An 11,522-nucleotide genomic window follows, 5' to 3' on the forward strand; every position below is an offset into this window, starting at 1 on the left:
GAGTGTAATTGGCCAATTAAACTCAAGTTATAAGTGAGAAAACACAATTAACAAAAACAATGATTTCGGAAGAACAAAAACTTAATATTTTAAGTTAATTGCATTTTTTGAATTGTTTTGTTTTATTTATTATTGTTTTAAATGACTATTTAACATTTTTCCAAATTTTTTCATTTTACAAAAGTATTGTTTGCGAAAAACAGCTGTTCATTGTTTATGTTTTTGAGTGAAAACTTGGCATTACTAACAAAGTTAACTGAGCTTAAATCTTAAACTGAAAAACACAATTTTCGGTTAAAGTCCGCCTAAATTTGTTCCGAGTTTAATTTAACAGCAAGTTAAGCCTAGTTTAACTGAGGAGTAAGAAACCCGCCCTAATTGTTTAAGGTGAACTGGATCTAAAGAAAAAATCTATTAAACGAGAAATTCTATAAAAATTTTTAAATATTGCTAGGAAATGTAAAAAAAAACATTACAAAACTTGTTTTTGTTTTTTTTTTTTTTTAAATAAAAAATTTATTAATGGTTCTATTAACTTAAGCTGTACTTTTAATTTCTTTTATAGAACTCTTTAAAATCTTTGTTTCTTCGAAATTCCTTTTAAATGACATCATTGTATTCGTATTATTGTATTAATAAAAAACATAATTTGTTTATACAAATATTCTTAAAAACATTTGATATGTAAAAAAAATATATTTTACAATTTTTTTTTTGCAAATTAAATGTTAAAGAAATAAATTAAAGAAATTATTATTGTTATTTATGTATTTCTTTTAATTAACATGAAATTTTAATTAAAACTTCTCTCTCTCTCTCTTTACATTCTAATTGTTAAGTGTTGCCCCTATATCAACAACAACGTAACTACTACAACAACAATATGGCTGATGTTAACAAACCAAAATTACAATTACGTTCCGGTTTATCTCTCAATGGCGACAAGACACCCTCACCGGCCACTAAACTTTTGATCAATCATGGTAAACCTAATTTTACCATACAAAAATCACCCAAGGCTCTAAACGGTAATGCCAATCCCATGTCACCCCCACCAACTGAGCCAGCTGTGTTGAAATCAAATCAAAATAACAACAATGAGTTTGCGGTTAAAAGCACTACTTTTAATGGAGTCTTTAAGCCTTCGAATATTAGTGCAGCCACTAAACAAACTTTGCCCCAAAATGGTAATAGTGCAGTCAGTAATGGCAATGATAATGAAGCCGCTAAAGTCGTGTTGAGAAGGACTAAGGTGGTGCCAGCCGAAGTAAGAGAAAATGAGGAGGATAGCAATGTTCCTGAATTCATTTTAAGACAAAGACGCATACAAGAACGTTTGGCCAATCAAAATATTTTAGATTTTGAAAATAGACGCAGTGGTTATTTCACTCAAGTTATGATTTCACCTTCAAGTCCTAATCGCCAATCTTTTGTGGAGACAATGTCTAGTCCTGCTGTTAAGCCAGGCTTGGAAATGCCACCACCAGCATCATCACCCAGTCAACATGAAGATATTAAGGAAGAAACCTTACAAGAACAACAGGAACAAGAAGAATCACAGCAGCAAGAAACACAACATGAAAAGAGTGAAGAAACTGTTGAACATACTGAGCCGGTTACTTTAAATGGCCAAGTTGAGAAGGAAGAAGTTGCCAAGGCCATTGAGGAGGTTAACAAGGCAGTAGCGGGAGAAGATGATACTAAAGATGAGGAAGAACAACTGGAAAATCATGTAGAAGAAGTTGAAGCTGTAGAGACACAACAAAAGGAGGAAGAAACTAAAACACAACAAGAAAAACTAGAACCACATGCCGATCAAGCTCCTGTTGTAGCAGTTGAAACCTCAGCAGTTGTAGAGGAAAAACCTTTAGCTAAAGAAGAAACAGAAACCCATGAAGTGGCAGCTGCAGTTGTAACATCAGTTTTAGAAACTGCCCAAGAGCAAGTAAATGGTCATGTAGAAGCTGTTGCCACCTCAGCCCCTGTAGTTGAGGAACAAGCTGTAGTACAATCCCAAACCAATGGTCATGATGATCAACCAATAGAACAAGCTCTACAAAATGGACATGCCACAAATGGTCAAGCTTTAGAAAATGAAATCACTATTTCACACACCAATGGCTTAAATGGACCCAGTCTACCTTCACCCGATCCCAAGGGAGAAAAAGGTGTTAATTTTGAACCCAAAACTGTAGTATCATTCTCGCAAGAATTAGGCAATGATGTCAACAAATATCCCGATACCGTGAAAGTTGTAAAAGAAACCGAAGCCTCAGAAGTCGATAATGAATTGAAAGAATTGACCAAATTGAAATTTGAAATTAAAGGTGATGATAAGGACATTGAAGTAAAGCCGGTGTTAATAACTGAAACAGCTTAGATGCGAGTAAAAATGTTTAATAAAAAAAGAAATATGCTATTTATTATTATATAAGTTACATAAAGTGTGGCATTATTGTGTAGAGTTTAGTTTAAGTATTGATATTGATAATGATCAGTACTTTTATTGTCAGGGGTCAAATAATGAAAGAAATATTTAAAAATATAATTAAATTGTTTTAAAAGTGACCCTTTATAGTCTTTTGTTTTATTATACATATTATACAACTATATATATTTTTTTGTTTAGTTCTTAAGTTTAAACTGTTGCCAAATTATTAAAATTAAATTATAATTTAAATAAATAAAAAAACACAAAAAAAAAACACGAAATTCAAATAGTTGTTCATTTAAGAAAGGAGTTTGTGAAAATTATAATAAAACCTGCTTTAGAAATGTAATTGTTGAGATTACAAGATTTTGGAAAGGTCTTCGAAAAGAGAGTAGATACTAATTTCTGTTACAGAAATTATTAAATGTAATCATTACATTAAGAGAATTTTTAAAAATCAGAACTGAACTAGAACTGAACTAGAACTGAAGTAGAACTGAACTAGAACTGAACTAGAACTGAACTACAACTGAACTAGAACTGAACTACAACTGAACTAGAACTGAACTACAACTGAACTAGAACTGAACTAGAACTGAACTAGAACTGAACTAGAACTGAACTAGAACTGAACTAGAACTGAACTAGAACTGAACTAGAACTGAACTAGAACTAAACTAGAACTACAATTGAACTGAACTAGAACTGAACTAGAACTGAACTAGAACTGAACTAGAACTGAACTAGAACTGAGCTAGAACTGAACTAGAACTGAACTAGAACTGAATAAGAACTGAACTAGAACTGAACTAGAACTGAACTAGAACTGAACTAGAACTAAACTAGAACTACAATTGAACTTAATCAAGTTCAGTTTCTTAATTTTTCTAATTTCGAAATTAAACATTTTGAACATTTTTATAAATTTTAAAGCCTCTTCAATGTATCTATGAAATAAAAGGTAATTTTGAAAATTCGAATCTAATTTGAAAAATTTGTAAAACTGCTAAAAAATCTCTAAAACAAATGGATACATAAAAAAACAAATTTTACAACAACTTTATACATTAACCCTATTTCGAACATTAAAATTTAGCAAACGTTTTATAAACAATTAAAAACTAACAAAAATTTTGCATACAAATATAATCTTTCACCTACAATTATACAAGTTTCCCGGGAAACAACGCTCCCTTCATTGATAATAAATACGAAATGACACATGGTGTTCTAATTCTGCTGGGAATTTTTTCTAAACAATTTTATATCGTTTCTTTTTTTTAATAATTATTGTCTCGTGATTTTATGAGTGATTACAAAACAATTTATTAAAAAAGGAACAAAAAACATTTCATCAATTTCAACAAAATGTCATACATTTTCTTGTTAGTTATCTAAGAGAAATTATAAAGACATGTGCCATCCATTAATTAATGAGCATAAAATTTAATTAATACATTTTTCTTTAAGGATTTATTATATTTTGAATTTTAAAAATTTGTTTTTTCCCCTACTCGAGTGAAGTAATAAATAACACCTTGTAAAGTATTATTTATCAAATTCCAGTTATACAAAAGAAAGGTAAAAAGACCAACAAAATATTCAATTAACATGACTCTGACATTGAAAGTGACGTTTGGTCTGACGGTTTGTCTGTATGGTTATGTTTTCGTTATCAAAAAGTTATATTATTTTCTTATTTAAGTTGCTAATCTTGAATTGTTTTTGTATTTTTTATTTTTTGATTATGCTGCAGGTTGATTGCTTAGTTCTTGTTAACGTTTTATATTTTTAAGGTTTTTTATTATTTTTTTATGAATTATACATATTTCGAGGTTAAGTATTGACTATAAATTTTGTGATTGATTATCTCTTCTGCAATATAACTGTAAATGTATATAAATTATTCTTTACTTTTGAAAAAAACCTATCAATGCCATGTAGTTTATAACGTTTAGATGCACTGTTAATGTATGGGTGTGGTTTTGAAACAAAAATTTCTAATTGATTGATTAGTATAAATAAAAATTGAACTTTGTAATATTTGCAGAAGTAACCAGAATAGATCCATAACTTTTAGAAAACAGTTTTATTATTTGCATAAAAAAATTACATTAAAGCACAATTTTTAAACACACTACACCATTTTTAAACTAAATTTGAAAAAAAAAACGAAATTCTATTACGATAAAGAGTTAAAATGAGAATACTTCATTTGGAAATGTGTTTTTTACAGAAATTATTAAATTTCAAAAACTTTTTAATAAAATTTAAAAGAAAACTATATATTTGAAATACTTTCTACAAAATAAAAAAATTATTTCTTTAAAAACATGGATTTAAAAAAAATTGTTTGATATAATTGAAACTAAGTTTTTTTTCTAGTTCAAATTAACTGACTATACAATTGGTCATGTTTAAAAAGAAAAACTAAACAATCTTTCATAAAACTTTTTTTTACAATTTTAACTTGAAATGTTCAAATGGTGTAGTTGCTTTAAATAAATTAAACAATTTCTATTTTAATATAAAAACATAAAAAACACTTCACCTGTGTAAGCTTTAGGACTCCAGAAAACAGTTTCAATACCAGCTAAAACTATTCATATCCATTATCCTTATTTAACTCGTCAAATTATCATTCCAATCTTCCTTATTTATATTATGTATTTTCTTCAAGTGACTGGTAACTGCTTTACGATTTGTATATTTTTTCAGGCACAATTTGCACACATAAGGATAATAATTCAAATGTCGATTTAAATGAGTTTTAAGGCCGATAAATGCCATTAAAACACGATCACACAAATGACATTGAAAAAACCATTTCTTTTTGCCAAAAACATCTAAGCGTGGTTTTCTATGCCACAATTCATTTTCATACGTGCGATAGACTCGCGTTAACCACATGGCATCCATAGTAGTGAATTCCACCACCACATTAAGTTTTTTCAATGATTCATCTACATTATCAAATAATATTTTAATATTTGTAGCTGGAGATTCAGAGAAAGAGTTTACAAGATTAACACTAGCTCGTCGTAGAGCTCCAATTGGTAGAGCATTTTTATTTCCAATGTTAGACAACTGTTTGTTACCATTATCTGTTATTTGTTCTTTGTGGGATATCTATGTTAAATATAGGAAACTTATAGTAGTTCTATAATTGTTATTCAAATCAAACCTACCTTTTCTCCTATACCATTATTTTGGTCACTTCTGGGACCTCCTGCATTATTTCTTAATTTCATATATTGAGATCGCAAAATCTTTAAACAAAAGCAATTGTCGTTTAGTAAAGTGTTAAATTATTATTTTTATATTAATTTACCTTCATTTTAAAGTATTGTTTATAATAATTTGTCTTTATTTTACACTATTAAATTAATTTCTTTGAAATGTAAAGATTCTTTTTCATTTTTTTCACTTCTTGTTCGGCGGGATAACGGTTGTTTACTTTATTTGCAGTATTGCCAATTTTTGTAAATAGAAAAAAAGCTTCCACAAAATTCAGAGATGCCTTATCAGCGTAAAGTTGCCAGACTACGTGTAATTGTTTAAACTATTTTGCTAAATATTAAATTTCTATAGAGAATTCAAATTCTTTTAATTTTGCTTTATTATAGCTGATTTGTAGAACACTATACAAAAAGAAGTATTATTCACGCTACTATCATTTATGTTTGTACTGTATTATAAGATTTTACTAATGTCTGTAACACCAAAAATATTCGTCATACTCCCATCTTCAGTCCAGAATCACTTTCTGAGTCGATTCAGTAATACCCTAGTTTTCATACACCCAAATATTTACCGTTGTCCGGATATAACTTCCCTCTCAGAAAATCATTCTTTTAAAATATTTCGTAATTAAGACAAAAAAAAAACACTTAAATACTATAATATTACGAATAATCCACATTTTACTGCTCATTGGTATAGGATATTATAAATTGGAACAAGCTAGACATTAATTAAACGTTTATTCATCAAAATTTATTATTATAATATATGAAAAGTATATAAATTCCACTGTTCTTATAATTTGAGTGCTTTTTTAAAACCAAAAAAATTGACAGCATTGTTTTTGCAATATGAAAAACCGTTATACCGCCAACTTAATGCTGAACAAAACAAGATGATTTAATAAGATGATGGCATAAGGAAAAGGAATTGTTGATTTAAAATAAATTTATTAGTTATTTGACATATTTATGGCACCAAAATTTATACAACAACATTCTACAAAAGTGATCAATGCGGATTTTGTACACATCTACTTAAAAGGGCCGAAAAAAGTTAAAAAAGTAGTGAAAAATTTAATTAGTGAAAGAAAATTTAAAATTTAGTGTAATATAAAGTAAATTTTAAACAATAGAAACATAAAAATGAGGGTAAGTTAATAATATTAATGAAATTTTATATAAATAATTAAGTTCTGCAGGAGTTTAATTAATTTAATTTATAGATATTAAGATCTCAGTATATGAAATTAAAAACTAATGCCACAGCAGCCGCAAACAATAGAACTATAGAAAAAAGGGTAAAATTATTAGAAATGTTTTAAATAAACACATTTTAAATATAATTTTCAATACACAGCTTCCCACTAGAAGCCAACACGCAGTTAATAACAAGCATAACATGTCTGCCACCAATTCTACCAATGCTGCTCTGGCAATTCATGCGCTACGATCTACTAGTCAAGATTTTTCGAATACCACCTGCTCCTCCCCTTCTAACATTGGTATTGGTACAAATATCAAAATTTTATTTGATCATGTAGACAAGTCATTGGATAAGCTTAAAGTCGTGGTAGAATTCACCGACATGGATGCCATGTGGCTGACACGTGTCTATCAAACTTATGAAAATGAATTGTGGCACAAAAAACCACGCTGTGATGATTTTGGCGGCAAGAAAAAATGGTTTTTCTATTGTCATCTTTGTAATAATGTCTACCATAAATTTCATTCGATTAAAAATCATTTGAATCAACACATGAAGTTGTATCCTTACATTTGTAAGTTGTGTTGTATGAAATATACCGGACGTAATTCCGCTACCAGACACTTGAAGAAAGTACATCGTTTGGCTAAAGAACATTGGAATGATTACTTAACAAGTTAAGAAAATGCAGGGATATTAGTTTTAGCTGGTACTAATATTGTTTTGTTTGTCGGATGGAATGGAGACACATTAAGACACAGGTGAACAGTTTTTATTTCTTTATTTTATTACTACATATTTTCTTGTTAATACCTATTTAAAAATTTAAATTTTTTTATTTTATTTTTTAATTGACTTTAATTATTTTTTCATTCATTCAAAATTATTTTTATTTTTCTTAAATTTTATATAAATTTTATTATAAATTACTCTCTTACGTATTCCAAATTTTAAAAATTTTAATGAAACATTTTAATTAAGAATTTAATGAATTAGAAAGAAAATCGAAATTAAAAATTGAATTTATTTTTGAAAATAATGACGCTCTACACTTAGAAAAGAAAAATAGCAAAAAAAAATTTTAGCAAATTTACTGAAAGTTTGAAATTAAATTGAAAATTTTGAACTTTTAGTAAAAAGTAAAATTTTTAGTGAAAAAATTTTTTTTAATAGCTTGAGGATTTTTATTTGAATTTTTATTGATATTTAAAAATTTATGTGAAAATTGGATTTTTAGCAAATTTACTGAAAGTTTGAATATAAATTGAAAATTTTGAATTTTTAGTAAAAAATTAAATTTTTAATCAAAAAATTTGTTTTAATAGTTTTGAGGGTTTTTGTTTGAATTTTATTGAATATAAAATTTTTTATGTGAAAATTGGATTTTTAGTGAAAATTTGAATTTTTATTGAAAATTTGAATTTTTAGTGAAAATTTGAATTTTTAGTGAAAATTTGAATTTTTAGTGAAAATTTGAATTTTTATCGGATTTTAAGTGCGAAATTAAATTTGAAGTGAAGAAATGATTTTTTATGAAAACTTATAAAATTATTGTAAAAAAATCAAATTCATGGTGAAAAATCAAATTTCTAGTGAAAATTTGAACTTGAAGTGAATTATTGAAATTAAGTTCTAAGAGAAAAAAAGAGTAAAGGATTGCTCTCTCATTTTTTGTTCAAAACACCTGTCGTTGAAAACCACACAAACGTTAAGAAAAACATAGCAACTGCAACAATAAAAACAATAAACTGCTTGCACCACCAACCCTTTCCAAACACAAACACTAGGGTAGATTAAAAACTGTAGCCTAAAAAAGTTCATTGAAACTACCACAGGGTTGTAACTGCCAAAATTCAAAAAAATAAAAATGCACCTTGCTTGACCATTTCAAGAAGAGAACACATGAGAGCCGTTAAATCGATAATTTTTATTACAAAAAAATTACAAAGATGACGACGTCACACACGGTAGCAAGGCATATGGCCAAAACAAACCATCAACGCAAGTCCTAGAGAAAGGACGTCTAAAACAATAGACTGGCAAACTGTTTTATTTTTATACATTTAAAGTAGGACAAGTAAAACTTGCTTAAATATTAAAACAAAAAAACTCAAATAAATTATTTATAATAGAGAATAGAGCATAATAAAATGGTCAAGGAAAACAAATGACAAATGTTAAACGAAATATTAAATTAGTATGGATTTAAGTTTAAAAGGTTCACAGGTGAGTTGCAGATTAGACGCGTGTTAAAGTTACAAATTTTGTAAATTTATATGTATATTTCTGTCTGTTTCCTAGATAAATTTGGTTACACGACAAAAACCTAAACCCAAGTACTCATCGCAAATAAATCTTTTAAAACCCGCTACACGCTGTCATTCTCGTCCCAGATCGGCGAGTTTTTTTGAAAGACGTTCTTACACTTCATTGTATTTAAGACCACAATCGGCAGATCCTAAATTTGGTAGAAATTTTGCCAGTCCTTGCGGTTCTTATACAACCCAAGATTCAGATTTTACCAATTTGAATTTAAGTAAAAGGCAACAGAAAAAGTTTCAATCGGTTTCCTCTTCAAATCTATTGAAATTATTATTAGATGAACCCATAAAAAGATCATGGTTGTGTAAGGATTCCGCAAATAATAGTGAGGGAGATGCCTCGGATTTGAGTTCTTCACGCAAAAGTGGTAGCTACAGTTCATTAAATAAACCACAATATAACGAAAGATATATGAGTACGGTAAGAAATCCCACAAGAAAAATATCATCCACCTCCTCATACTCTATGCTACATGTTAATAAGGATAAACAAAATAAAGAAGATTACTATAGTTATCATAAAACAGCAGCCAAACCAGATCTTCCGGGTAGAGTATCGTTTTCAAAGCCCTCCTCTACACTACAGTTACCAAGTGATGATAATGATTCTAGTGATTATGAAAATCTAAATACTTATGTGTTACCACAATCGTCAACAAAACAACAGGAAGATATATCAGCTCCAGGACCTATAGATTATTCTTTTAAATCAAAAACCTTAGAATCCACAGCACCCACTCAACAACTGCACAAGGAATTGTCTTCATTAAGTTTAAAGAAATCCGTACATTTTGGTTCTTCCGGCAATGGTGAAGAAGTTTTAGCAGAAACTTTTGAATATCCCAAGTGTCCTTCGGAAAATTGTTCTTGCAGTACCAGATCTTCTTCTTCGGGTTCTTTACAAGAGTCTCCCAGTCCTAAATGTTATTGTGCCTCACCCACTTGCAAGTACTCAATGGAACCTTTTAATAAACTAAACGAACAAGACCAACAAATGGCCACAACAAAGGAAACCATAAGTTCAAACACCACAAGCCCAAAAAACAGTAAAATTTCTCTGGACCTAGTAGAAGCCGAGGAATCGCAAGTTATTAGAGACTATAAAAATGCCGTGGGAGAACAATTGGATAATTCGGTGGTAAAAAATCTATTGGAAGAAACTAAACCAAAAGCTGCCTCCAATACAAATTTAAACAATTTTGAATTACCTTCCTATCTAAACAAATATTCAAATCCTACACCAACAGTTGAGGCTTTGGAAAAACCCAATAATTTAACAGAACCCAAAACACTCAATTCAAACTATAAAACTGAAATAGCTAAAAAAGATTTTCTTAAAATGGACAATAAATTAGAAAGTCCCACAAAGAAAAGCTCCAGTGAAACGGTCATTAATAATTATTTGAAAGTAGCCGGCTCCTCAGCGGCCATTATTAAGAAAAAGGAAAATATTAATAACACTAAAACGGAAACTAAGAAAACTCTAGCTACAGCAAATAATTCACTGTCAAAGTCAAAACCCAAAACTACTTCCATAGCTCCCCTAACACAAAATAATATTAAAAAAGCCAAAAGTTTTGGAAATATAAGAGAGGATTCCAATTTGCATGAATTCAATATCGATAAAATCGATACTTGGATGTCTATGCATGAGCAAACTTCACAAGCTATAAGCACAAGTACAGGTTTAAATCAACACACTTCCCTGGATGAATCTTTTGAGAAATTTACCCAAGAAACTCTTGAAGCCATGTCGGCTTTAGATCCTGAGGAAGTTGAAGAAGAGGAGGAGGATGAAGAAGATGGAAAAAATTCGGAATCTCAAGATGATTCTACTTATGATGAAATAGTATCAGTTATTAAGGAAATAGAAGAGGATAAAAAGAAGGGTAAGTTTTCAAAAGTTTTTCATTTGATTTTTTAAACCTTTTATAATTTTTTAGATAACTTAGCGGAACGTGTTAATTCCGAAATGAATTTAAAATTAAGCACCACTCCAAGTATAGGAACACCTCATAGTCCTCCAGAAACTGCTAAAGGTAAAGAATCTCCTGATAAATATAAAGATATTTTAAGTTATCTGGATAATGTGGAGGATAGTTGTGAGAAAACTTTAATGGAAACCCGACGTTCTATGCCAGATACAAATCGTAGTGAAGTGGAATTTGTCGTAGAGCCCGATATTGCAGAGGATGTACCCAAGTATGTTTTCTTACAAAACTAGAACTGAACTAGAACTGAACTAGAACTGAACTAGAACTGAACTAGAACTGAACTAGAACTGAACTAGAACTGAACTAGAACTGAACTAGAACTGAACT

At 29.2% G+C, this 11,522-nt stretch overlaps 4 protein-coding genes across 9 annotated transcripts in view; 3 read left to right on the forward strand and 1 right to left on the reverse strand.

Annotated features, from left to right (window-relative positions):
- The window catches only part of LOC111679021 (putative uncharacterized protein DDB_G0287113), a 14,366-nt gene extending 11,719 nt beyond the window's left edge, over positions 1 to 2,647 (forward strand). For all 5 annotated transcript variants that reach the window (XM_023440503.2, XM_046955314.1, XM_023440504.2 and 2 more), the window contains one exon: positions 840 to 2,647. In XM_023440503.2, coding sequence (XP_023296271.2) covers positions 840 to 2,380 — 1,541 coding nt within the window. In that variant the 3' untranslated portion in view covers positions 2,381 to 2,647. The remainder of the gene's footprint in view (positions 1 to 839) is intronic.
- A 2,141-nt stretch (positions 2,648 to 4,788) lies between these two features.
- LOC111679028 lies at positions 4,789 to 5,941 on the reverse strand. Its single transcript, XM_046955319.1, has 3 exons — positions 5,763 to 5,941; positions 5,620 to 5,700; positions 4,789 to 5,560 (listed from the first exon to the last, which is right to left on the reverse strand). The coding sequence occupies exons 1-3, from the start codon at positions 5,766 to 5,768 to the stop codon at positions 5,054 to 5,056; spliced, it is 594 nt and encodes a 197-aa protein (XP_046811275.1). The 5' UTR covers positions 5,769 to 5,941; the 3' UTR covers positions 4,789 to 5,053.
- Positions 5,942 to 6,904: 963 nt separating this feature from the next.
- Positions 6,905 to 7,663, forward strand: LOC111679029 (zinc finger and BTB domain-containing protein 34-like). The gene is made up of 2 exons (XM_023440512.2): positions 6,905 to 6,974; positions 7,034 to 7,663. The coding sequence occupies exons 1-2, from the start codon at positions 6,918 to 6,920 to the stop codon at positions 7,559 to 7,561; spliced, it is 585 nt and encodes a 194-aa protein (XP_023296280.2). The 5' UTR covers positions 6,905 to 6,917; the 3' UTR covers positions 7,562 to 7,663.
- Positions 7,664 to 8,870: 1,207 nt separating this feature from the next.
- The window catches only part of LOC111679014 (centrosomal protein of 131 kDa), a 4,985-nt gene continuing 2,333 nt past the window's right edge, over positions 8,871 to 11,522 (forward strand). Inside the window, exons 1-3 of one of the 2 annotated variants that reach the window (XM_046955443.1) lie at positions 8,871 to 9,106; positions 9,182 to 11,090; positions 11,154 to 11,403. In XM_046955443.1, the coding sequence (XP_046811399.1) occupies positions 9,080 to 9,106; positions 9,182 to 11,090; positions 11,154 to 11,403 (2,186 nt within the window). In that variant the 5' untranslated portion in view covers positions 8,871 to 9,079. Of the gene's footprint in view, positions 9,107 to 9,181; positions 11,091 to 11,144; positions 11,404 to 11,522 lie in introns of both variants that reach the window. The other variant, XM_023440495.2, reaches the window with a different exon arrangement.

Source organism: Lucilia cuprina, chromosome 6 (genome assembly GCF_022045245.1).
Source record: "Lucilia cuprina isolate Lc7/37 chromosome 6, ASM2204524v1, whole genome shotgun sequence".
Taxonomy (NCBI): Eukaryota; Metazoa; Arthropoda; class Insecta; order Diptera; family Calliphoridae; genus Lucilia; species Lucilia cuprina.

Coding starts and splice junctions, on each gene's coding strand:
- LOC111679028 (XM_046955319.1), bottom strand. Junction 5,561..5,619: donor ATAATGGTATAGGAGAAAAG/GTAGGTTTGATT, acceptor TATTTAACATAG/ATATCCCACAAAGAACAAAT.
- LOC111679029 (XM_023440512.2), top strand. CDS start 6,918: ATGAAATTAAAAACTAATGCCACAGCAGCCGCAAACAATAGAACTATA. Junction 6,975..7,033: donor ATAGAACTATAGAAAAAAGG/GTAAAATTATTA, acceptor TTCAATACACAG/CTTCCCACTAGAAGCCAACA.